The sequence below is a fragment of the Sesamum indicum genome, linkage group LG9, assembly GCF_000512975.1.
Source record: "Sesamum indicum cultivar Zhongzhi No. 13 linkage group LG9, S_indicum_v1.0, whole genome shotgun sequence".
NCBI lineage: Eukaryota > Viridiplantae > Streptophyta > Magnoliopsida > Lamiales > Pedaliaceae > Sesamum > Sesamum indicum.
The window spans coordinates 7,425,808-7,453,092 of NC_026153.1; the positions used below are offsets into that span (position 1 = coordinate 7,425,808).

General features: G+C 35.1%; 3 protein-coding genes across 7 annotated transcripts; 2 read left to right on the forward strand and 1 right to left on the reverse strand.

The window, feature by feature from the left end:
- Positions 5,798-6,572, forward strand: LOC105171017 (NDR1/HIN1-like protein 1). Its single transcript, XM_011092010.2, has one exon. The coding sequence runs from the start codon at positions 5,896-5,898 to the stop codon at positions 6,520-6,522; it is 627 nt and encodes a 208-aa protein (XP_011090312.1). The 5' UTR covers positions 5,798-5,895; the 3' UTR covers positions 6,523-6,572.
- LOC105171018 (internal alternative NAD(P)H-ubiquinone oxidoreductase A1, mitochondrial) lies at positions 9,514-17,862 on the reverse strand. 4 transcript variants are annotated; one of them, XM_020696866.1, is made up of 12 exons: positions 17,749-17,832; positions 17,566-17,676; positions 17,274-17,375; positions 16,426-16,495; positions 14,645-14,960; positions 12,773-12,986; positions 12,520-12,680; positions 12,294-12,359; positions 11,360-11,523; positions 10,669-10,783; positions 10,114-10,293; positions 9,514-10,020 (listed from the first exon to the last, which is right to left on the reverse strand). In XM_020696866.1, the coding sequence occupies exons 5-12, from the start codon at positions 14,801-14,803 to the stop codon at positions 9,868-9,870; spliced, it is 1,212 nt and encodes a 403-aa protein (XP_020552525.1). In that variant the 5' UTR covers positions 14,804-14,960; positions 16,426-16,495; positions 17,274-17,375; positions 17,566-17,676; positions 17,749-17,832; the 3' UTR covers positions 9,514-9,867. The 4 variants fall into 4 exon arrangements, with proteins under 4 accessions (XP_020552525.1, XP_020552524.1, XP_020552526.1 ...); XM_020696865.1 differs by lacking the exon at positions 17,566-17,676 and having other exon boundaries at positions 17,749-17,862; XM_020696867.1 differs by lacking the exons at positions 17,274-17,375; positions 17,566-17,676; positions 17,749-17,832 and having other exon boundaries at positions 16,426-16,510.
- Positions 20,965-26,257, forward strand: LOC105171020 (transcription factor E2FB). 2 transcript variants are annotated; one of them, XM_011092012.2, is made up of 14 exons: positions 20,965-21,382; positions 22,922-23,114; positions 23,313-23,372; positions 23,530-23,615; positions 23,693-23,781; positions 23,906-23,960; positions 24,164-24,216; positions 24,312-24,362; positions 24,468-24,516; positions 24,598-24,663; positions 24,744-24,820; positions 24,954-25,176; positions 25,483-25,549; positions 25,630-26,257. In XM_011092012.2, exons 1-14 carry the CDS (start codon positions 21,206-21,208, stop codon positions 25,809-25,811), a joined length of 1,428 nt encoding a protein of 475 aa, XP_011090314.1. In that variant the 5' UTR covers positions 20,965-21,205; the 3' UTR covers positions 25,812-26,257. The 2 variants fall into 2 exon arrangements, with proteins under 2 accessions (XP_011090314.1, XP_020552667.1); XM_020697008.1 differs by having other exon boundaries at positions 22,931-23,114.

The following is a 27,285-nucleotide window of genomic DNA, read 5'->3' on the forward strand; positions in this document are numbered from 1 at the left end:
TAATCACTCTATTGTGAATTGTGATCAACCAACAAGAATTTTGATGTCGCCACACTAAGCCCTGCTTAGTATACCACAATTCATCTCGTAAACAAACATTACTCTTACATCACCCATCACCTCAATCCACGTAAACAATTTATAGAGTGAGCTGCAACACCGGGTAGAAATTCCCTGCAGTGATCAAGTCCGTGCCAAATTTTAGAGAATAAGACTGTTGAAAAAATGAAAAGACAAATTAAACAAAACTCAACAAGAATAATCTATATTTGAGGCTTTTTTAGTTATAAGCAAAGTATTTCAACTAGTGTATGTAATGGTCCAATGAACCACCACACCACCCTCTGAATTAACTCTTTTTTTTTTTTAATTTGCATATTAATTTAAAATTATCCATGTATTTTTATCAATTTTTAAATTTAAGTGCACCGAATTAAAAAAGAAAAAGGAAATATAAGCAATGGTCCAGCAGGGTCAAAGAGTTGACTTTCTGGTCTTACCTCTACATAGAGATCTACCACCAATCTTAATTACACTAATACAAGCTTAATTAATCACGCTATTAGTTTACCATTTCACCCGTACAACAACGATAAGATTCAATTTCCACCATGCCCCTTCAAAATTCAAATAAAATTATAATTTATAATATAAAAAGACATTTAAATAATTTATCATAAAAATAGAAAAAGAAGCTAACGGTGATGCGTTCAAAAAATGCACTGGTCTAATAGATCTGAACAATCGTTCAAGGCTTGGGTCAGAGCGAATGCAAATTCTAAAGGGGGACCTGCAAAAAAAACATTAGCACTCTAATGCCCATTAGTATTGGATTTGAGATTGAATAAAGCCAAAAAGTAAACAAAGGTAATTAAATCGAGATATGGTGAATAAAATTGGTGAAAAGTGTAAAAACACGTAATAACGTGCTTAGAAAACGTTTAGAGAGTGGGAGAGGTGATTTAGAGAGTAAGAGAAGTGTGAGGGATGTGAGGAAGACATTCAGAGATTGAGAAATGTGTCAAGAAGGTGTAAGAGACATTAGAGAGTCTGGGAGGTCTCCTTCATATGGAGGAGTAAACCTGTACTTATAGGGGGTGTCTCCCTACAATGGGCTCCTGCACATTTTATTCATTCTCGGAGAGAAATGGATAAGGTCTTTTAGATAATCCATAATCTGTTATTATCTTCTGTTAATCTTGTTGCTAAATGCTTATCTCCAAGTTGGGGGATTCTTCATCAGCGCTCCTAACTGCTAGGGAATCCTAGCCGCGAAGGAGTTCAGGGCTTTGGGAGGACCTCCCTTGTCTGTAAGGAGTCCCAACCATCGAGGATGTCCTCTTTGCTAGGGCTGATGTGGTTTCAAGGTGGTTGCCAACCTCTGGGCTGAGGAGGCGCTACGTGGGAGAGTCGGTTGCCTGCCACGTATGAGGGCCTTTTGGGCCGAATATTTTGTTGGGCTTCGATCATAGTCCGAGTAGGGGATGTCCTAAGCCTCTTCCCTTTGTCAATCTATTCTTTGGGCAGCACCCGTTAGAGCACCTACCAGGTCCTTTTGGGCCTCCTCAAATGCTATAGGCATCTCATTTCTTTCTTCTTTTTGGATGGCTTGGGTCTCTTTGGGCCAGCTTATTTTTATGCACATTAAACAAAATGGACTCGTTACAGAGACGTTAAAATCAGGGGACATTGTACTTTTTCAAACAATAAAAAAATATTTATAATTATGTCAAACTTTAGAAAAAATTATTACAATTTAACCTAAATTAAATTAATATAAAAACTAGAGGAAAGGAAAACGAAATACCTTCTGTATGCATGCTCTAAAAGCATGTATATCCTTTTCTATTGTAAAAGTGTCTGAAAATATTCTACGCAACACCAAATTTAAAATATAAATATATATAACCATACTTTTAGTTTACGCCCTAAAAATAACTTTCATGATTGATAAAATATAAATGGAGTAGAATGCCTATACTATTGTTCATAAAATATAAATATATATCTATATATTTGATGTGCATCAAAATGAACTGTCCAAAGAAGTTTAAGCGGTAAAAAAATAAATAAATAAATACAAAGTCCATAAAATCCCCCGGAGGCCTAGGTCAAGAGATGGGCCCATAAGGCCCCTAAGAAACCAAAGGGGACCTGGCAAGTGGCCCCAAAGAATAGATTGACAAAAAGATGACCAATAGGCCCTTAAGGACATGTGGCGCCCTAAAAAAGAAACCCAACTGAGAGAAGGTTCCTCAACAACTTTCCTGAAAATCCATAGGGGACTCAGCCTTATCCTCCAAAAGATCTCAATAGATTCCAACAAATCCCCTAGTCTTAGGGTGTATCCTCCAGCTACCCCTCAAATCTAAGGAGGACCAACCAGGTACTGGAGGACTTTGCACCAAATTTGAAGGAGGATCAGCATTATCCAACACATTTGAGACCATAATCCCTCCAAAATCTGTGACCTTTTCCACAAACCTTATAATTGCCTATAAATAGAGGTCTCCCCCAACGAGAAGGACATGCTCAACCAGGAGGACATTGACCTTCATACATTCATCACATTCACATATTCACAAGTTCAAGGGACACCCTTCATACCCTCACACATTCACATGTTCTTCACTTTTAGTCTACCAATTATATTTTTTTATCCTTTTTTGCTACCATGTTGGCTTAAATGAGCATTGTAATTTCCTACTCAGAGCCTTAATTTTGTATCAATCTTTCTATTGTACACAAAATCGAGCAATAACACTATCTTCTTCACTCATTTAACCATTTTTACCTTCTACCCCTTGTTTCACCACTTCCCACTTCAAGTGGGCCGAACACCTCTCATCATTTATTTAGTACGCGCATTTTTGCAAGCATCACTATTATATCCTCAATTAAACTTTCTCAAAATAACCATCATTTTTATTAATTAGTTTTATTAATATTTTCTTATTTATACACATTTAGAACTAATTTATTTCTAGAGTAAATTATAACAACCTCCTATGAGGTTTGGTATAATTACGAATACTCACTCGTTGATTGAAAAATTATCAGTACCCCTTGATTTTAATAGCCGTCTAACAATTAGTCCATTCCGTTAGTCCCCGTTAGGTTTTCATCAATTTTTTATCATACACTGAGCAAAATATCGTTGTGGACTAAAACTTATAATTTTTTTTATTTTTTATTGACTAAATGGATAAATTTTTTATAAATTTTAAATTTTTCATCCACTTCATCCGATTTTTTTATAAATTTTTATGTTTATTTAAAAAAAATACAGCAAGGGTATAGTTGACAATTTCATACCTCCATCCAAAAATTACATAATTTCATCAAACATCAGGGGGTATTTGTAATTTTTCAAACAACAAGAAGGTATTCATAGTTATACCAAACCTCAAGGGAGGTCCCTTGTAATTTACCCTTTACATTTTTATTAGCTTTAATAAGTTATTCATTTTATTATTTTTTTATTTAATATTTATTTATACACATTATATTTATTATGTATCTATGGTATATATTAACTCACTACTCCACTTTTAATTTAAATTTCACTTATTAAAAATTCTTTTTAGCTAAAAATTAATTTGGTGATAATTTAATACGCAAAAGATTAAAATATATTAAGAATAATATAATTATTCAAGACATAAGGGACAATTTAATCAAATAAGAAGATAAATGTTATATTTGTTAGTTTACGAGGTAGATGTTACATAAAAAATAATCGAGGGGCGAAATATAATTAACATTTATTATTATTACTACTATTATTATAATAATAATATAGATCAGGAGGGTGTATCTTTTCTTTTTCCCCATCTTGGATCAAGTATTAATTAATTACTACCTTAATTAAGTGATTCGAATTTAATCAAAAAGTTCATATCAGCAATAAAATTTATATTATATTAGTATGATGTGATCCATATATTAATTTATTACATCCACACTCGATGCATATATGAATTTATCTTCAGGTTCGAGCAATAATAGAGAATATATGGATTTTATTAATTAAAATGCATTTAAGACAATCCACACTCGATGCATATATGAATTTATCTTCAGGTTCGAGCAATAATAGAGAATATATGGATTTTATTAATTAAAATGCGATTAAGACAAATACGTTAGGTGAAATGTGAAATTCCACAAGTCCTTTTCTTAAATTTGGTACTAAATTTGAGCAATTTGATAAAATGAAAAAGATGGTTGAAAAATGGAAAAAATTAAACCAATTACGTAACTTGTAATAACCAATAATTTAGAAAAAAGAGCGTGCGTCTACTCATAAATTATATATACTAATAAATAAGCACACTCGACGTGTAGACAAAATATATATTAAAAAAAATAATATCAATATATTTAATTATAGTTATATATTCATAAAGAAGAGTATATTAATCAACGTTTCTGCAATTTATAGATGTAGATGTCCATAAATGTTTTACTAACCGAATAGATGTAAATGTTCTTTCCATAGCCCTCAAAAGGAACATGATTATGATATAGCTTATTCATTATTAGACAAAATGACAAATTAATATAAATGTGTTGTTACAAAAAATAGAATTTGGTATTTTTTTGTGATTTGCTATTCTAGATGAATTTGGATATCTCTCGACTACTCGAGTGTGTATTTATAAAAATTGAGGAACAGTCTTCCAATATTTAAATTAGTAAATAAATTAAAAAAAATATGACACTAGGACATAGTAGAGTAGCATGTATGGCCCGTATTTATAGGAGTAACATTTAATTGTATGATTTTACGTATACCATAAATACAATTGTAGTAAGGAATGGAAGAATCAGGGGAGGAGGTTACCTATAGGATAGGTCATACCATTCCATTATGTCGTCTTCGCTAGAGTTAAATTACATGTGGGTCCCCCCAATATTCCTGAATCTCATAGCCTTCCAATTCAAGCATAATAACACAAAATTTATTTATTTATTTTTTTACTATACAACATCATTAATTATATTCAAATATAAAATGCCGAGTTAAATATATTAATATTTTAAAGCAAATAAACCAAAAATTATTATGATGAAATATATACACATATCTCGACATTTGTTTCAACCCCTTTTTTTTTAAACAAATTTGAAATCCAATTTTGTATTTAGACAAGATTCATTGAAAAAAAAATAACAAGATTCATTGTGTATATGATTATTTATAAATAAAATAAATAATATAATATTTATACACGCTGTGTTTATAAATTAATTGAAATAAAAAATTCAACCAGCCCACCCCCTTAAGTGTAAAATTAGTGTACCTAAGTTGATGTAGTTTAGGTATCTCTTTCAAAAATTAAGGTCAAATATTAATCTACGTAACCTATCAAAGAAGTTCTAATCTTTTATAACCTGCTAGTTATTATAAGTAATAATGTATTTTGTTCGACTCAAATTTTAAATATGTGTCAACTACTGATAAATGTAATACGATATTATATATATATATATATATAATTTACCTTGAGAAATTTTAATTTGAATTGACCATATTGATTATACGCAAATATTGAAGTAAATTGTATTTATTATGTAAATATTTAAATAAATCAAATTTTTGTCTTCAAATGTTTTGTTTTATTTTTTATTGGAAATATTGATAGCTCGTTCGTTTTTTAATTTATATAATGTTCATGAAACATTTTATATATAATATGAATTTTTGTAATTACAATATATTATTTAATAATTAATAATTTAGAATTAAAAAAATGGAAGTGGCAGCAAGTGTGTGTTATAAATGAGACATAACTTACGCACATACGACTCTCTCCACAATTACTAACTTTACTTACACAATTCTCTCACCGCATTAACTTCCTCCACCACCATCGCCGCCGTCGCTACAACATGACGGCCAAGGACTGCGGCCACCATGAGGATGACCGGAGAAAGCTCTACCGCCGCCTCTTCGCGGCCTTCCTCGGCTTCGTCGTCGCCGTCCTCTTCATAATCCTCCTCGTCTGGCTCATCCTCCGCCCCACCAAGCCCCATTTCGTCCTCCAGGACGTCACCGTCTACGCCTTCAACGTCACCCCGCCCAACTTCCTCACCTCCAACTTCCAAATGACCCTCTCCGCCCGCAACCCCAACGACAGAATCGGCATTTACTACGACAAGCTGGACGTCTACGCCTCCTACCACAGCCAGCAAATCACGCTCGCCACGCAGCTCCCCACATCCTATCAGGGCCACAAGGACATCACCGTCTGGTCTCCCTTTCTGTACGGAAACACCGTCCCGGTGGCGCCGTACCTAGCCGTGTCCCTGAACCAGGATCAGATGGCGGGAACGGTGCTGGTTTACATCAGAGTGGACGGCAGAATCAGGTGGAAAGTGGGGACGTTCATCTCCGGGAAGTATCATCTGTACGTGAACTGTCCGGCGTACATAAATTTCGGAGACAGAAGTAACGCCGTCGTGGTTGGGTCTGCTATCAAATATCAACTGATTATGGACTGCCATGTTGATGTTTGAGCTTTATCACCAGGCCGTTCATGGTTGGTTTATTATAATTATTATTATTTTTTTTTTTTGTATTTTTGGGTATTAGTTTAAAGTTCTTGATCATATTATAATTTTATGTCATCTTAATTTGAAATTATATCGAATATTAGAATTTGCAATTTATCATCTTATGGTGATAAGAAAATTTCTGGTCTAAATTTTGTTAAGTCTGTCTAAATTGATATTTCATCTTATGTTTTACTTTTTATATAGATGTATTAAAAATATAAAATCTTCATTGAAATGTATAAGTATTATAAATTTTGTACATATAAAAGTGAAATAGAATATAATTATAAAGATTAATTCAAATTATAGAATCAAACTAAATTTTGTTTTATGGTAAATTACATACATAAACCTGATGTTAGACCTAATTACATAAGTACCACGTATATTTTTTGAAAAATTACAAGTACATCCTTGAGGGGATGTTAGTGTAAAGCATGTGTTCTTTGAAAAATTACAGGTACAATCCTAAAGGGGTGTTAGCGTAATTCATCTTAAAGGGTATTTGTGTAAAATTTTGCCACTAAAAATTATATTCTTTATTACAACTACAACATCAAGATGTATATTTATAATTTCATTAAACAAAATAAATAAATTTATAATTAGATATAACCTCAAAAATATTAAATATAATTTTTCTATCTAGGGTTTATATGTGTATACATGCATAAGTTGCAACTCTTTTACTTCTCTTGGTTCCCAACATTTATTTCATCTTCTTGATAACTTCTCAGTTTCATCTTCATCCTTGTCTTCAAATGACCAAAACGCCCCGAGGACTTTTGGATTTAGTGTTTCTTTTCCTGTAGTGGGTGTCAAGAAATTTCGACATAAAGTCCGAGGGGCAATCATAGTAAGATGTAAAGTTTAGGGATCAAAATTAGGTCTTGACTTGATCATGCTACTTTCATAACATAAGCAAACTTATATCCCAAAAATACTAATTTGGCCCCAATGGGTGTCAATGTGATATAAATATATAATACAAGGACTTGAACAGGAAAGAAAAGTTGTTCACCTGTCTTTGTAGTATCTTGTGATGATTGAACCTTAAAAGAGAAGAAAAATATAAGCATAAAGAAATGTGTGTGGATTGTGTAAAGGCAAAGGAAGACAGAGTTCAATGAGTGTTGACATAGCTACGTAGAGATTAATAATTTAAGTGGTTGATGGTAAGGATGAGTGTTTTGGTTCCTCCAAAGTTTGTGGTACTTAACATACCAAGAACTTTGTTGCCCAAAAGGAAACATATATGCAGAGGTTTAATGTAATGTAGAGATTAAGTAGCAAGAATCTAACATCATGGGTGGTCCATTAATGGCTAAATTTTTTCACTAATATTTTGTATATATTTGAATCTCATCGAGGACTGATTTGAACTAGAACGCATTGTACTTTAAGGTTGTGAAGTAGCTAGGGTTATCTTGATTTAAAATCTTATTATTATCTTACCTTAGAAAATCACAATCACGATACATTGATAGGACAATGATATATTTTCTAGCATTCAAATCAGTGTGGTGGTTATGAAAAGGTTTGACAGATGAATTACTCACGTCAATATATATATATATGCATATGATCTGTTGGATTGAGTTTCGTTGATCTTATAACTAGTACGTATCTTATGTATTAGATTATGAATAATGTAATGCGAGCTGACTCCATCCGAATAGAAACAGAGGAATTCTGTTTTATTATTACGTAATTTTCACAATTTTCAAGGATGTTTTGATCTTTACTTTATAATTTATTAGACCCCATATCGAGAATATATAGATCTTCACTTTATAGAAATGTATTATAAGTTAATAATAATTCACTCTGTCTAACTCTCACGATATGAACATTTAGAATTGGTTAAATATTTTCAAATTTAATACGATCTAAACTTTTTTTTTTCAAAAGAGAGAACTATACTTAATAAAGCATATATACATATTGTGTATGTGTGTGTGTGTTTTTTAGGCTTTGATCTTAGTCTCGATTTCTGATGAGTTACACAGCATAATTTTAGGATCATGCTACAGGAAGATGGACTCCGAAAGCTATGACGACTTACATCGGAACTCGATTAACATGCTAATTAATTGTCCCCACGAACTTGAAATTGATGATTGCAACTTCAAGAATTATTACAGGGTTTTGCAAACTATTGGAGTACCGGTAGGGTATCTCTCATTTTTAATATTGGTGATGCAACGAAATTAGAAATTAAATGTTAAGGCTGGCAGATGATCTATCAAAATCAATCATATTTTTTAGGGTAAATTAAATGGACATTCCAGATATGAAGTCTAATTACATAATTATCTGTTATATACAAAAGTATGAAATATAATTTTTGAAATTGTAATTGTAGTTATAAGTATCTTTTTTGTGAAATTTTACACAAACATTCCTTGCAGTATATTGCACGAACACCCTTTAAAAGATGTACTTATAATTTGACAAAGGCAAAAAGTATATTATATTAATATTACAATAGGGTGTACCTATAATTTTATAAAGATAAAAAGTGATTATAAAATTAGATCGAATTTCAGGTAATATCGGAAAGACAAAATCTTGTGAATATAGGACTGCGTTAGCACTGGAACAGACAGAGTCGGATTAGGTTGGGTTTTGAATTAGTCAGGGGAATGTCTTTTTCAGTTTGGAGAGCAACAGCAGCAGCAGGAGCCTTTTTCAGTTCATGAAATGAATGAAGTGTGACTACATAAGCAAATCACCTAACACTATAAATTTTTAATAAAATTATGTTATTATTCAACATACCTTTTTCTTATTGTTCTTTTTTAGAATATTGTTTTGATAAATGTGTTTTTATAGATATAATTTATTATATCGTTTATTACTTTTCAAATATCAAAAGTTGATTTGATACACCAATAATTTTTAAATTACAAAAAACTGAACAAAATCAGAAGCCGTAAGCCTTATGGGATGTTTGCAAATATTTACCCACTTGATTTTATCAAAACACTGGACGATATATAAATAGTCCAATCTGATATACACCAAATAACTTAACAAAATAATTCACAAAGGAAAACTTTCACGAAGTTCAATCGTGTGTGTAGTCCTACCCAGAAGTATACCTAACACATTGCTTCTTGATCACACTGTACGAAGCTGACTGTTGTTGAGTTTTGCAACTCCCCAGTCTTTTCCAACTCCTGGTCGGAAGTGGAACTAAATAGAAAGACCACGTGGTACAGATATACGGTAATGTCCTGATCCGAGCCATAGTGTTTCACCATCTATTCTGGAGTGAACAAGACAACAAGAACGTGCTCGTGTCTATATCCGACTTATATCACGACCAAACACAAAAGTCGTCAACCAGTTGATGGCTACGTAAAATCGGTTCCTCCAGCTTACGACACGAGTGAGATATGCCGAGCGCCAAATGAACCAGCTGACGAATCCGGCCAGCGACAGACCTTTTCCTTCCTGATGACAAAAGATGAAATGATTTGGGCCACTTGTGGCAGGTTTTTTTAGTAGTTAAAGTTATTTTTCATGAAAAAGGGAGGAAATCTTAACCTTGCTCTGCCTGAGGTCAACAAGGGCCTTGTACCTCCCAATGGTAGCCATGCTCCCCAAATGCCTATACACAAACGGGCTCCCAAAATCCAACTCTTTTGCAGCATCAGCACGTCCACCACCGGCCTTGCCTAAGTGGTTCAACAGTTTTGCAAGATATTTTCCCTGTCGTTCTGCCACCTGAAACAAATGTTATCTCAATTAGGCATTTAGGACACTTGAATTGGATGGTTCTGAAGTGCGGTACAAGCATATTTTCAATTAGCCCACTTTTGGTTTCTACATAACACAGTCAAGTTGTAAATACTGTAAAAACTTGGTACTACTTTAGACAGTGCTGTTAACATAATTGTATGAAAATGATGAGTGAATATTCAGGTTTTGGTCCTAAGGAAGATTTCTCTGATCTTATAGATGATACTATACATTCGCATGGTAATCAAGCAGTCATCCATCAGGAAAACGACGAGTGATGATTAAGTCCCAAATCAATCTGAGATGTTCATAACTCCATCGATTTCTGAAAAGCATATCTGACAGTATCCAGTAGCATACCTGGGCTAAGGCTGGTAGAACGGGCCTGCCAGTATTTTCAAGAAACCCACTGCAGTCACCAATTGCAAACACGTCCTGGACAGAAGGGACACGTTGCCATTCATCAATGCCAATCCTGCAGTAACATGAACTCCATTCACCCTTCAGTAAAGGAAATTGGACATATCGAGAATTTTATTAGATGGGTTCAATTAAAAACAGAAAAAAAAAACCATGACGATTGTTTCAGGAAATTGTGAAAAAATGCAGACTAAAAATGAATAGAGCAAGTATATATCTATCAACTCCGTGATAATAGTAAGCAAAAGAGGCCACTAGAAGTAAGAGTTGCATGCATACACATTGAACTAGATCATAGTGATCACTCTACATACAAATGGAAGTCTGGAGTAAGGGGAGAATCAATGAAATTCATAAGAAATCTAAGAGGCAAGAGCATCAGAAAATAGTTCACAGGGACACAGGTTCTATTAAATAGATGTCCTCTGTGCTGGTCCTATATCCGCAAGCTAAATTTCTCTTCAGATACATACAAAGACATTTAGCATATATAAAAACCGCCGGCTCCTTTAAAGAGTGCCCAAGTTCCAAAGAGTTTCCATCACAATCTTTTGAGAAGCTTAAATTTATAGCCAAAAACTACATATTGGAAGAAAACAACTAACAGATATCCTTTAGAGCCAAAATATACCTTCCGCCAGGTGCTTTAGGAATTTCCAGGGAATTCACGAATGCTGAAGGACCAACCCCTGTGGACCACACTAAAACACCATATGGAATCTCAGTATCGTCGCTAAGAATTATCTTTTCAGCTTGGACATCCTTCACAATTCCACGGACAAGACGAACTCCTGACTGAGAAACTGGTGTGTAAATATCAAATAGATCCACAAATTAACATAAAAAAGTGAATGCTATATATCCAGAAATTGGTAAAAGGAATTCAGGATGGCAAGTAAACATTGTAAAGAATACAATTTAAACCATTCCCCAGAACAAACTAACACTAGAACTTGGTGGATTGATGAGCAAAATTTAGAAAAGGAAGAAACCTGCTGGTTATTTTTAACAGGATATAACTAGCAAATGCACGATACTGCATGCTTGCACAGGGGAGCAAAATGTTCCCTACCTAACCGTATAGGATTCCTGACGGCATATAGAAGACTAACACTAGCCAAACAACCACTAGAGCAGGGATAATTTACGAAACCGAGGTAGATGCTGGATTTTTTCCGGGTTCAAGGATATCAAATTAGAACAGAACTTATGCTGAGTAACACATAAGTTGTCACATTCTTGTTCCTCCATCGCTGCTCTCACATTCCTCAGTAAAATTATAGTTAATAGCGCACAACTATGATGAACATGTGAAATCCGTGGCAAAGGACAATCAATCTCACCAAAGCCATTACCAAACACAGAAAATAAAGGGGGCATGCTAAAGCAGAAGATGAGCATAAGCAAAGTGTCTTTACTGTGATTAAGTCAAACACAAAATAATTTCTTTCTCAATAGCTGCTTATTTGATTCAGTTCTGATGCAATATGCTTAAAAAGTTGTCATCAAGAATTGTGATATTGGATAATATCTAAATGCATATCCCATAATCAGTAATTCCTCACCTTGGTCAATTGCTTAATTGCATATTTTCTGAGGCGATCATCGAAGGATGATAGAATCTCATTTGCCTGCAAGGTGAGAAACATAAGATTGAGGACATAAGATTCAATTCAATGAGTTTGACTCCAACTATGCAGAAAGCATCTACATTATCCCTGTAACAGATGAGAGCTAGAAGACAACAGAGATTTTATCACAGTAAATCTACGCAAGTTTTTTCAGCCTAACCTCAACCAGAGTAACATGAATATAATCTTTCACATGTGCGTATCTTTGATGAACATCCTTCTGTATAAAGTCACTAAGTTCTCCACTGAACTCAACTCCTGTGGGACCACCTCCAACAACAACACAATGCAGAAGCCTACGCTTCTCTTCATCAGTTATTCCTGTTTTAATACCCAACTCAACAGCTAATTAGAAAAAGTTTAGCTCTTTACGCATCATTCAGTTAAGGTTTAATATCTAGATTTTCTGATACCTGGCACATCTGACAGCATCAGATTTAGCAGCAGTTTCCTCCTGATCTCCTGAGCATGATGAACTTCACGAAGAAAGGTTGCATGTTCATTTGCACCCTTAATTCCAAATGTAGAAGCCTGTGCTCCAGAAGCAATTACTAGCTTGTCGTATGCAACTTTGAAGTTCCATGGATCTAAGGTTTCCACACCTTCAGTGACAGTTTGGCAGTGAACCTAGCATGACGATTTGAGCTTTCTAAAATTAGGCCACACTTCAATATAGATAAAAGGTCAATATCAGAGTTTCAATGAAGTGATTATGTATTCCATGGCACTTGACAATTGCACTTTTATCGAACTCTGGATGAGGCCGTGCTCTAGATTTCAGAAACAAGATACAATTTCGACATGGATTCATTCCTTCCCTATGGTCAGTCATTACAAGAACACTATTGTCTCTGGCAGCTAGCTTAGCTACAGTACAGGGAAGACAACACCTTACTCAATTTTATCCCTAAGATTATCAGCTCGGGCAGGTCAGTTAGCTCCATAGCTAAGCAATTCTTGAGGGCAAAGGTAAGCTATTTGGTGTTAACTATGAATTTCATAAATTGAGTTTGTTTCAATCATTACATTGAACTATGAATTACTATTTATAGATTGGGTTAACATTATGACAAGCAAACAATAGTTCCAAATCTTCCATCTTTGGTACACATGTCGGTTTTATTGAGCAAATTCATGAGCACCCCAAGATAGCAATACATAAGGTTGTTTCATACCAAAAACAAGAAACAAACCTATGTGGAAAAAAATGTGGGAACACAGAAAGGAAAAATAAAATATGTTCAGGAAGCCATTCCAGAAAACAAAATTGAATAATCATATAACCAGAGTTAGAAGATATCACCAAACCAACCTGAGAATTTTTCCAACCACTGATCCAAGCAATTCGGCGGACATGTAGAGCACGCAAGTTAGACTATATCTTTTAGCATATTACATACAGAGATTTTTCTAGAGCTTGCACACTATTTCCAGAATTAGAATTTTCATGTTCCACATATGAAGCTAGCAGAGGTACTTATAAGCATGACCGAGTGTACACTACGCGAACACAGATAAAAGCGATAAGAAAACCACAACATATGTACGCTCCCATTTTTTATTATATGTTCCGCTGGTTAAATCTTTTTGCTCATCAGCACTTACTCATTATTATGTACCAATGTAATTCCTTTACGAGTTATGTACCAAATGTTGATGCTTTTCAGACTTCATGAGGACATTTTGCACTGGCTACAATTACGAAGGGCCACAATGCAAAACCAAAAACATCACCTACTTTATAACCACAGGATAGAGAATAACTTTTTCATTAGCCTATTGCTCAAGAAAACCTTCCTTATAACTATCTTAAGACTAGCAGAATGCCAATAGTTCCTTTTGAAACGAATGTCTTCCTCTTCTGCCGCTGCTTCTTTCTCCATTTTTCCTTTTTGGTTTCAGGGACTTCTTTTATTTCCAAGATAAAATATCTTGACTTACTCCAAGAAGTCGACATTCTTCCAATATTTCATCTGTTCAAAATTAATTTCATATCTCACCCTATCATCCTTCTTAAACAAGGATCCATAACAGATGCAAAGGTCTCCCATTTATTCGAAGATGATAGTACAAACATTTGACAAATACATCAGCAAAATTCATGAAATTCCTACTCCAAGCTTTACTTAGAACTACACTATCATGTCCAAGAAAGTAATCAATGAAGTACCGGATACTAATTTGAAGTTCTTTACTTCTCCACAGAGAGAAAAAAAAAGAAGCACGAAAATCAAAACAAACAGGAAACACTCTCTCCTTCTCAAACAATCACAAAAAGGGAATACCTGGTGATTCTGGAAGTCAACCCCAGTACAATTAGCCAAGAAGAAATAAGAACCGGGTTCTCTCGAAATGGCGGGCTGGATCCTCCCGATCGGCTCAGCAACCGACCGGAACTCAAGCGTTCCTACACAAGTGGAAGCGAGGAGTGGAGTGAACACCATGTGATTTCTGGGTGAGACACAGACAACATCATAAATCTTGGTATCAATATCCTTGATGAGCCTGCACCCGGCCCAACCCGAACCCAGAACCACCACTCTTGGCTTCTCGTCCCCCTTCGTGGGCCCCAGACCGGGATACTTCTCTTGAGGGTGGGTGCTGAAATGCCGCAACAACTGGGTGAGTGACGGCGAACGAGTAACGAATATCGCCGCCGCTGCTCTGCGCGGCGACGACGACGGCGACTGTTTACTGAAAGTGGCGGAGAGCTGGATAAAATTTCTGAACCACGGCATCGTTTTCTTTTTAAAAATTTTTTGGTATATTTTTGGGATGATGATGACTGTTTTATTCTTGTATTAATTAATCTTGATTATTCGGAGAAGAAAAATCTCCATAAATGTGGGAGGTTGAAGCCTGAAGGTCTAAGGGGGCTGCTTGGACTGCGGCTGCTGAAATGGTGGCAGCTTGGAGTAGTCAACACATGGCAACTGTATGAAGTAAATCTGGTCTTCTCCTTTTCTTTTATTAAATGTACAAAAGATCAATTTTATTTATAATTTTGACACTAATACTTCTTTCCATTGGGATGAAAATTAAATTAAAATACATAAAAATAATAATACGTAGTTATAGATAAATTGATAAAAATAACAAGATAAGTCCATTTTCGTTTACATCGAAATTGCGTGAAAAAATACTAATATAAGATTCCAAAAAAAAAAAAATCTCTGTTTTAATTTTTATTTACTCATCAAATTCTAAAAGTTACAAAACAATAAAGGATGGACAGATTGGATTATGTGGTTATGAATGAGCTCAAATAAACTAATAATAGGTAAGATCTAGCTAGATTTATTTTTCCAGTATCAGATCTGAGGTCATAAATTACAAGCCTAGTTAGATCTTAATTAAGTCTCATTTTTGTTTTAAGTATGTGCGAACTGTCTCGAAAGTCAAGAAATATACTGTAATAAGATGGGCAAGTTAAACTATAATTCTCCTCTGCAAGTTCGGAACTGAATTCAAACTTTGGTTCAGTAACAGGAAGCGGCTGTATCCACTTTATTCTTCTCTTTAAAATATTAATTAATAATTAATTAAGAATGTTCGCTCTTAAGAATTTCCACTTTCCAAGATGATTAATTATTCTACTGAATTTCTAAAATATATATTTTTTTTGTTAACGCAATAGTTTTAAATATAATTCCGTGGACGTCGTTGTAGATAAAGATCATGATAACAAGGGCCCGTGGGCGAATAGGCCAAAAATATATGTGAATCCAATTTCAGATATATAGAGTTAAATTAAAATGACTTGCTCTAAAAATAAATAATTAAATCATATATATTTCCTCTTTTGAAATAATAAAAGAACTTTTCTTTTGAGTTTCTGCATTTGAAAAAACTTTTCAATTATACTATAAATACAAATAGTGACACCACCATATTTGATATTTCTGAAAAGGGGGTGTATTAAGTATACAACTCTCATGAGGAAAAATAGTTATAATCAACCCTATATTATAGTATAAAGTTATTCAATTTCGTATATTTTTCATGATAACACTCTTCCTCCAGTCGTTTGGTCTGTTCTGCCAGTTAGTGTTGGTAACAAACTTACCTCTGTCAACATGGATGTGTTCGTCTTTGCTTCTCTTAGCAAGTTTTCTCCCATGTTCTCTTCCCCATTGCTGCAAATAAAAATACTAAGAGTGGCCTTAGCATATAACTATGATGTACACCAAACATTTATTATTTTTGCAACTAAACAGTGACAGATTCTTCACAATATATGTAAGCCACCCTAACGAAAAGTTGAATAAAATTTAGGCAAGCAGAAGCAAGAACACGTCATCGACCATGAACAATGCATAGCAGAATATACTAACCCCTGTATCTCTTTAACACATGCTGATCTCTTAAGCTATTACAACAATTACAATGACGAACCATGGTAATGCCATACGAATTTTACATGTTATAAACACATTGTGGAGAAACTTTTTATGTTAAGCTCTTGCATAGCAGTAGCCTGCAGTACCAAGGTCAGAGTTGGGGGCCTGGGAAAATGTGTAACTAGTTCATCAAGCACAAAAGGTCCAACCAGTTCACTCAGTTATGTCAATTTCTATGAATAGATCATATAAGCTGGAAACTGAATCCAGAATTTACCAACACGAATTATACTAAAGGGAGTGCATATATTATGCTTGCTCATCACCCACAAATTGTGACTCTTCCACGAATTACTTGCACAATATTGGTGTTATCCTCGAAATTATTTTCTGTCACATATAACTCATAGCAAATTAGTTACTATTAAGAAAATAATGTCAAATAGCAAAAAGCCAGGAACACATAAAAGGATAGCAAATACCTGTGAATTATTCAATCATACTGACAACAAAGTGCGAACAAATACATGAATGGCCATATGCTAATAAGTGAAAAAGCGAATTCGCATAATACCTTTCAATCTTGGCGATCCATCCGACTAAGAACGAAATTCTTCCGTAATATTCTCATCAACAACAGTAAATGCTAATCTTCATACAGTTTTTTCCCTGAATGCTGAAAGTTTAAAAGAGGTGCAGTTATTATGTGCAAATCCTTTTGCCAAAATCACAAAACGAATACTCGATATCACCACGTAATCCACACAAATGAACGACCTCAATTCCATATAAAAAAGTATTAACAAAACAACCAATCTATGTGAGCCGTAATTCAGAAATCAAAAACTAAATCACAGAGCCCTTACACAAAACCAAGAGCTGCAGCTACTCAAACTAAAAACGCTGATTTCACTGAAACTGAACCGCGAAAATTCACTATAAATTTCAGCATCCGCACATTACCAATTCCTCTAAATCTGGAAAAATAGAACAACACATGCGTTGCATTAACGTAAAATTTAACATAAAAAATCAAGCTATAAATTTACCGTGTAATTTCCGATCGAAGCGTCCAAATATACAGAGATCAACTAGGCAAGCCGGAGCCTGGAAACCCGAGAGAGGAACTACAGTGAAGGCGCAATTGATACAGAAGAAAGGTAGTCGAGAATCAACTAAAAGCGCTGAACTTTGTGGGCTGAGACAAATGCAGGATAAGCCCAGCCCAAAAATAGGCCCATTAAACATAATCCGTTTTGGAGCAGTCAACCGTCAAGGCAAGCGTGATGGGGTCTCTGTCGCCTCGTGGCGAGCATTAGTTAAAAAGCATTACGCGCCAAAAGATCGGCAGCGTAACGGTGCAAATTCAAGGCGCGAATCGCCGATCCAAACATGTCTTAAACCCCACTAATATAAAGTCATAACTAAACCTATTTTCCCAAAGGAAACAAAAAAAGGGAGAGAGAGAAATTTAACTAACAACCTATTTTAACATTACAAAAAAAAAGAAAATAGCACATAATGTGAGTAGAAATAAATAAATAAATAATTTTTCCCTTTGTTTAGTTATGAGATTGAGTAAATAATCCTCATCACATCCCAAAGAAAAAAGATATGAATTGCCCACGTTTACCTAAAAATTCGAAATCATCGGAAACTGTTCATTGTTTTTCCTATTTTTCTAAATTAAAATCTAGTCAATCTCGCAAATATTTTATAATTCTAAAATAAAATATTGCTTATTCTTTTTAATAAATTTATACAATATAAATAAGTAATGTTTTACATCTGTTATCCACAAAATGCTTTGCGTTATAATTTATTAGAGTCATTTTGTTACATATTGTTGAATATTGGGTCGAGTTAGCGGACTCGTGACCCAATATAAGTTCATCTTTGAAATAGAGTTTGAGTCTCTCAAATACATATTGGGATAATGACTCATTTAGGATAAATCCTATCTAAGATAGAGTTTGTAGTCTTTCAATTAAGATATGGACTCCTCTTAGGGATAGGTTTATGTACACTTATAAATAGGGTACATGATTGTTATCAAATGACAACACATAAACACTAATGTGATACAAAATGAGTTGATCACAATAATCTCTCCCTTTTTCTCTTTATGTTTTTTCTTGGAACATCACCATAGGCTCCTTGAATTTGAGGTGTGTAAATGAATGCATTACTCTAGTAGTGATCCATCAAGAGAGTAAGGTACGTTCGTGGTGTGCACAAAATTTAGAGCAAGATTTGACGTGGGGTAGATCTTGAAGTTGTTCGTGGGGTGGCCTCGAATCAATGGGGAAAACGATGTGTTCGTGATTCATAAAAGGCATAGGCTTATAGACGAGGTTGATCCGTATGGGTGGATCGACATGTTTCCATTACTTAAGGTTAATTTGATCCACAATTATGTGCTTATATGACTAGAATAATGATTTTCATAATTCCACAAATAAGGAGAGAACATTAAAACCCCCCTCGTCTATGTGAGACTAAATGGGTATCCGCCATAATTATTATGTAGATGTTGATGAGTCAAATTTTACGAATTAACTTCACTTAACACTTCAAGTGGATAGTTGCTTAAAGGGAATTGATATCCCTAATGACTAGGAATGAAGCTAAGACTATAGGTTGATCTTTTATCTATGAGCAAGATCATTGAAAACATGTAGTTTCTAAATGTAAATGCAAAAAAGATAGTTTATAAAGGTCAATTGACGGTGAACTATTTACGCCGACTTGAGGGGGTGTAGTTTTGAGATATTTTTCATGAAGGTGAAATTATTTGAATTCGTCATAGCCACTATCGCTACTTTTATCTAGGTGTACTTAGATAATGATGGTTGACATATCCAAATGAGAAGTGGACATGAGGATAGTCTTCTTGTTAATTTAAGCAATGGGCAAGAGCAAGTTTGATGCTTGAAAGCTCCAGGTGGGCAAGCTATCATTTGATAAGCTTAACGATGATCGAAATGCTCACCGAATATGGCAACATAGTGAGAGAATGGAACTCTCATTGCTATGTGGGCGAAAATATTTGATGGCTAAAAGTGATATAGAGGTATCGCCAAATAGAGTGATTGTCTTTCACATAGATATAAGGAGATCATATGATACATACTTAGTGTTCACATACTAAGATTGTATACATGTCATACTATCCTTATTGATACTTCATAATCACATTGTTCTTAGATAAATGAGATGTCTTGAAATTGAAAGAAGAAAAGAAATGCTAATGAGTACTAATTCATTAGGCGCTGTAGAATGTTTGATGGACAATATGTGTGCTCAACAGGTCTAGTGCTCAACAATTAAAATGCTGACTAGACATCAAGATGATCCTTATTATACATTTAATGTTAATTCGATCTACAATTATGTGTCGATATGATTAATATTTATGTGCACATAATCATTTAATTATATACTAGATTTATTAATGAGATAATATATGAATTATGGATTATTCTTCTATTATATATATTTCTTTCTTTTTTGTGTGTGTGTGTGTTGGGGGGGGGGGGGGGGACAACACACAAAAAAAAAAAAAAAAGGCTTTTACTCTAATCTTTAGCATTATAGAGGTTTCTTTCAATAACACCCTTTGGACCATTGGCATATAGCCATGTGTTGCCACCACCTGAATTACCATACATACCCCTCACTACACATCAAATGTAATAAGCTACACTTTTTGTGAAGATTGACTTATGTTAAAATACCATAAACCAAACATAACCAAATTTACAAGTGTAGTTACTTTACATCTCTTGTTTTTTTTTTATCTTGTTTTTATCATTACAAATTAAATTAAATTTATAAAAAATACTTTATTTAATTAAAAATAGTCATCCTATGGCTGTATTTTAATCAATATATGCACGATTAAGTATATAACATGCAAGTCCGTCAAAAAATATGTAAATTTACATATCCCAAATAATATATTACAATACGAAAAAAGTGAATAAAAATTGAATTTTGGAACTGGGTGTTACAGAGCAATGCATATTCAAGTTGATTCATTTATGTGAAATTTGTACCAAATTTTGGTAAGTATTTTATTGTAGTATTTAATATTTAAAAATTTTATAATGGTATTTGTAAGGAAGGGGTAAATGAGTAAGAAAGTGGTTCCCTCCACATCTATATCCGAACTCTCCTCTCCATTTTCTTTCCCTCTTTTTTATTGCTTCTCTCCCAAATCAGATCTCCCCCAACTCCAACTCCCACTTCCATTCGTAATTTCCCTTCCCTCTTTTTTATTGCTTCTCTCCCAAATCAGATCTCCCCCAACTCCAACTCCCACTTCCATTCGTCCCTCAATTTCCCTTTTCCATCATCAATTTCCTTCCCCCCTTCAATTTCCCTCTCCATGAACCCCCCAAGAATTCCTTGAAGATCAATTCTTGAAAACCGGAATTAATTTGGAAAATTCAGGATTTACCGCGCTTTCTTTGGGTTTTTGAGCTTCGGGGAAGAGATCAAATCATGCAGCAGCCGTCCACGCATCAGCCGCAGACTTCGAGAAAGCAGTTGCCTTTCACTTCGGCCAAGCCGCCTTTTGGTGGAGGAGGAGGAGGCGGTGAGTACCATCACTTTGCCGCTGCTGATACTCACCGGCCAATTCAAGAATTTGATGAGGCCATCGTCGTGAAGACGCCTCCCGTGAGTGTGAATTCGGTTTGTTTTGTTTTTGTTTTTTGTTGGAAACCCAATTCTGTTTATATGACCATTTCATGTTTATGATTAGTGGTTTATAGTTTCAAAGAGAGAAGAGATTTGGTCGTGCGATGTAAGTTATAGCATTGGTTGACTTGTCTCTGTTCTTGAATTATTAAGTTTGTCTAAATGAAAGGTTGGTGTTGAAATCTGAGGTGAAATTCAGGCGTCAATATGGTATTTGTGCGATCAAGCCTGTCCTAATTCCAAGGCATGATATTCAAGGCCATGCTGGAAACTGCATTGAATTGAATTGTTTGATTTGTAAACTATATGGGGTTTGAGCAGCACCATTTAGCTTGTAATAGCCCCACAGTTTCATTTTTTTATTTTATTTAGGCAGAATTTTGGAAGTGGGATTTATCCGCTATTTGGTGCTAGTATGAAAACATATCACTTCATAATGATGTATTCCTTCAATTATGTCGGAGTTTCTTGGTAATATGATCTGTATGTTCTCTAGGAATTAAATACAGTTTGGTCCTTCTCTCTTTCTCGTTTCCTATTTGTTCATCTCATGCAATTGTTGTTTGGGACTCTTAACATGGGATTAGAAATGATCATCTGCTTGCAAGGATACATTTAAAAGGTCTACCTATGTTGGATTGGGTTGTTCTATATAGTCTAGCTGGCTGAATGTGGTTTACATCTTTATAGCATCCGATCACTGATGTGAAGTATCCATTTTATGAAACACCATTACCACCCGGCACAAAATTCATGCACCTGGGAGATATCAATGACCAGTTGGATGGCACCATTTTTTAAACTGTGTACTCAACAATTAATCAAATTGGTTTAATCACTAGACTTGATGGAGTTTGTTTTTCAGAGTACCATAAATTAATCTTGATAGTTGCTCGTGTTTTAGTACATGTTTTAGCTGTATTGATCAGTAGTTAGTGTGTGTTAAGAGACGTTATCTGCTAATTGATGGTATGGGGTGATGAAGAATTGAAGAGCTCTTATTGCACACTGTGTCAGTGGCCTCTTTGATCTATGTTGCAGTATAAAATCACTTGAAATGGAGTCATTAATCTCTATTCTGTGTTTTCACTTGTTAATTGCTATTTATAACTTGTTGGATATGCTTATTTTACTACATCTTCACGCAATCACCAGATTCAGGCTGCCAATTTCAGTTATTATCTCTCATTAGCATGATAGTTCAAGCAAACAAATCGACTGATCCCTGCTTTTTTGCTGAATGGTAATGCCAACTTATGATGGGGCCAATGTGCATCTGGAAGTGATGCTATAGTGAGGTTTTACTTCAGAACCTGAAAAGCCTTATTAAGGTTTTGTAGTTCTTATCCACCATAACTACGCTAGTATGATGTTGGTTTTTCTCCTAGAAAGTGACATGAATTACCGTTCATGGTGTTCCTTTATTTTCTACCTTGGAAACTTAATTTGTTTGAGAATAACTTTTAGTCGTATTTGATGCCTGTTACTGAACGTAACTTGTTTTTTCTTCTCGGCAAGCCATTAAAGCGGAAAGGCGGAGTAGCAGATAGTGAAGTAGAATCTGCTGAGCAAAATGCAGGTGCTGGCAGTTTTGCTGCTCTGAAAGCTCCTGTTCAGACCCCACCATCTGGAAAATCAGGAAAAGCCCAAAAGGTTCCAAGGACAACAAAAGCCAAAAAAGCTGGATCCCAGATTCCCATGGCAAATATTGGTATGCATTAAAATAATCAGTTTTCATCTGGGCTGAAGTTCTATTTATGATATATTTTTCCGAGTTGAGTAGCAATAATTAATAAAATTGTATCCCTCTGAATATTGTTTCCTTCACTGGTCTTTCTCCAACTTGTTCCCAATGGACCAAGGAATGATCACAAACCGAATAGTATTTCTGATAAACATCTTTGTGCAGGTTCTCCTGGCAGCAATAATCTCACTCCCGTCGGGCCCTGTCGTTATGATAGCTCTTTAGGTAATGGACATTGTACCTGTTCTATTTACAATTATTTCTTCCTTCTTGTCGAATTTGTATCTTGCATCTATAGTAGATTTGCCTTGAATTCCAACTTTTCGAGTTCACTCTGTTTATTTTGAGGACAAGATCATAGAATGTCATTTTCCCCTCTCAGGTCTCTTGACGAAGAAGTTTATTAATCTGATTAAACACGCAGAAGATGGTATTCTTGATTTGAATAAAGCTGCAGATACTTTAGAGGTGATTGTCTATTTCTGACCCTTCATTTTTTACCTTGTTAGTAGCTTAAATTTTTTGTTTTTTTTTTTGTCATGCAGGTGCAGAAGAGACGTATATATGATATAACTAATGTTCTTGAAGGCATTGGTCTTATAGAAAAGAAACTCAAGAACAGAATCCAGTGGAAGTATGGAAGGATCATCCAATATATTTCAATTTAATCGAGCATCTTTTTTGTAGTTTAACATTTCACTTTTTCTTGAGTATCAATAAGAAAACACAAGTTACTGAAAGGTAATACTTTGAAATAGGGGTGTAGATGTCTCAAGACCAGGGGAAGTCGATGAGAGTCTTCCCAGTTTGCAGGTACAAGCATAAAAATGTACAAATTGTATATTGGCATTCCACTGGCTTTTGCTTTCCTGCTTCTATTTCGATTTGCATGATTATGCTTTTAGCAAATAGTCCTTTAGGAATTATGGATTTTCTGGTATTTTCGTGCCACTTGAATTGTCCCATTATATTACAAAGGTGTTAACAGCCATAATCAACTCTTTGCTCTCCTTCAGGAAGAAGTTGAAAATCTGAACATGGAGGAGCGGAGCTTAGACGAGCGCATAAGGTCATAATCTGATGCTTCTATAACTCTATGGCAGAAATACTTTTGCTAATTTACTATTACAAATTCTAATCATCTAATAAATTTTCTTGTTTCAGAGAAATGCAGGAAAAGCTGAGGGGCCTGAGTGAAGATGAAAACAATCAAAAGTAACACATTTTGCTACCTGTTTGGGGAACTAAACTATTTGCATTTAATTTGGCTATGTCACGTTGTGTATTGACTTATCATACTTCTATCAATCTCTCTCCCAGGTGGCTTTTTGTCACTGAAGAAGACATCAAAAGCCTACCTTGCTTCCAGGTATAATTTGAGATATCAATTCAATCCACTGTACCAGTTAGCGTATTAATATTGAAAACATGACTATGTTCTTTCCACCAGAATGAAACACTGATAGCAATCAAAGCTCCCCATGGCACTACTTTAGAAGTTCCAGACCCCGATGAGGTACTTTCGCTTCTCTCTGTTCCCAGTAATTTGGACCCAAGAATAGTTTTAATTCAGTTTTTGTTAATTCACCTCTGCAGGCTGTTGATTATCCACAGAGAAGATATAGAATAGTTCTTCGAAGCACCATGGGACCAATAGATGTTTACCTTGTCAGGTAAGCCCCATTTCAGCTTTCCCAGCCAAGGTTGAACCTCATAGGAATGGTGTTTGGTCATCTGTTGTCTTTTGTAAAAGTGGTTATTTGTTTCTGAAGTTGTGTCTGCTTTTGTGCTTACCGTTTGTGGTAGTCAATTTGAGGAGAACTTTGAGGAGGTTAATGCTGCTGAGGCACAAGCAAGCATTCCTGAAACATCAACTGCTAATGAGCATGCTTCTGCGCTGTCTCCGACCCAGGAGATTAGAGGAAATGAAGTTGATGTGCAGGAAGTAGAAGCTCAACGAATGTGCTCAGAAGCGAGTACATCACAGGATTTTTTCAGCGGAATAATGAAGATCGTGCCTGATGTTGATGTAAGTCGGTAGTTACAACAACTTATAAATATTATTTTAGTGAATCCAGAGGTATGAAAAATGAAACTTCGATTACAACAGTCAATTCATGTCGGAAGTCACCTTACTAACAAAAGCAACCAATCTGTTTGTCGAAAACAGACTATATTTCCAGTTTAAACATCTCAGGCCGTGAAGGAATCTGATTTCAATGACAACACATCGGAAAACACGAAAATCTTGCCCTTAATCTCCTTTTAATCTTGGGAAAGATCACTATGACTTATTCCATTCATTACTAACTTGACTTTGATGTTTGGCGTGCAGAATGATGCCGACTATTGGCTATTGTCAGATGCGGATATAAGCATCACTGACATGTGGAGGATAGAATGTATCCTTGTTTAATTTTTGTGTAATATTTTAGTTTCCTTTCTATATTCTTTTCTTAATTTCCATGACTGCCTACTATAGCTGGCATCGACTGGAATAGCTTGGACACAATACCTGAAGACTACACCATGACAAGTATAAGTACCCCACGAGCCGAAACTCCACCTCCAAGTACAACACCTATGCCATCTGTTATGCCACAAGCTCAAACTCCACCAAGTACAATTGAAATGCCTTCTGCAACCAACACCACCAAGAGTTAAACAGGGTTTGATGGTGATGATTTTGAATGAAGACACTCGATTTCTCTCTTGTTGTATGCCAGAAGCCAAAGGAGTGGTGGCCCTGCCACTTGAAACACTAAAACAAAACAGGCATCACCAGGATACCTCCCAAGTACTTGGGAAGTAAATGTGCTGGAGAATGAAATGGATGTGCGTTCAGTGTACAGTTTATGTTCAGAAGATACCTGTAATAGCAATAAATGGATAGTTGCTGTGAGAATTCATGCTCTGTATACTACAAAAACATGTAGCTCTGTAGTAGCGCGTCGTGAAAATTCTGTAGGCTCCTCTGTAATATATAGTGATCTAGGTTTTGTGCACGGGTACAAGAATGCTCTTCATCTCAGGTACGAAGTTCGTTCACTCTCATGTCACTCCATTGTACAATAATAAATTCCTTCTCCCCAGACCCCCTTTTTCAATTTTATAAAATATTAAGACCGTTGATCGTTTGTTTGCCAGGGAATGCAAGTATCGTAGTTATCTTTTTGTATCAGATTATACCCTCAATGAAAATAATAACGGCTGAAGGTTTGAGCTCACATTCTTCTCTGTTACAGACAATGTGTTTGGGTGCCTGATGCCATGGTGTAAGATGATTCTAATTGCTTACAGGTACATCCTGCCTCCAACCTCTTTGACCTGTTTACTGTCCAGTAATATCTTCATTTAGCCATGGATATCTAGTGCTTGAAAACAAAACTTCAACATCGTATGGAAGTATTGTCTAGACACAAACAATGTTGGATGCAAGAAGATCCTCAACCTCATCTCCCATCCGAGGACAACGATGTCCTTGTCGTGCATGTGTTCTTCTGTGGGCTGGTTCTACTTCACGCACTTACATGAGTTCAATCTCAATTCCTCTGGGTTGGTTCTACTTCAGCCACTTACATGAGTTCCATCTCGATATTAGCACGGCTTTGTTCTGATATCATTTTGTCATAAACTCGGTTCACTATTGAAGAATTGATTACTAAAGAAGAAATAAACCATATTATATGAGAAGAGTCAGAAATTCTTCCTACAGGCCTATGATTTTGATGTAGAAAAAAATGTGGATGTGATAACTAATTTCTCTTAGAAAAGAAGAGTGTAAAATGATGACATTTTGCATGTCTGAAAATAGTGAAAAGGAATAAGAAGTTCTATTAAAAAGAAAAAGGAATAGAAGGGCATATATTGGGGGTAGGGAGCAACTCTTCATCTAAGCCCATTAAGATGAAACTAGAGAAGAGTACGATTGGGGTAACGAAACAATTTGTCCAGAACTCATTTTTTGGTCACTTTTCTCTCAAATAAATCGTGTAAGCTTGAAGAAAATAGTAAAAATGTGGGCTATCAAGCATCAATCAAAGGTTGAAGAAGATCGAGTTCAAGATAGGAAATTCAGGTTTTTTTCCCTTCATTGTCGCGAGTTTTTCCATCAACTATAATGGCTCCTTACACGGCA

Excerpts from the sequence above, each read along its gene's own strand:
- LOC105171017 (XM_011092010.2), top strand. The coding sequence starts at position 5,896 with ATGACGGCCAAGGACTGCGGCCACCATGAGGATGACCGGAGAAAGCTC.
- LOC105171018 (XM_011092011.2), bottom strand. The coding sequence starts at position 15,097 with ATGCCGTGGTTCAGAAATTTTATCCAGCTCTCCGCCACTTTCAGTAAA. Across the intron at positions 12,360-12,519 it reads TTCATGTTACTCTGGTTGAG|GCAAATGAGATTCTATCATC; the intron begins GTTAGGCTGAAA and ends CTCACCTTGCAG. Across the intron at positions 10,021-10,113 it reads TTGACCTCAGGCAGAGCAAG|GAAGGAAAAGGTCTGTCGCT; the intron begins GTTAAGATTTCC and ends TTTTGTCATCAG.
- LOC105171020 (XM_011092012.2), top strand. The coding sequence starts at position 21,206 with ATGCAGCAGCCGTCCACGCATCAGCCGCAGACTTCGAGAAAGCAGTTG. Across the intron at positions 24,664-24,743 it reads AAGTTCCAGACCCCGATGAG|GCTGTTGATTATCCACAGAG; the intron begins GTACTTTCGCTT and ends TCACCTCTGCAG. Across the intron at positions 24,821-24,953 it reads ATAGATGTTTACCTTGTCAG|TCAATTTGAGGAGAACTTTG; the intron begins GTAAGCCCCATT and ends CGTTTGTGGTAG.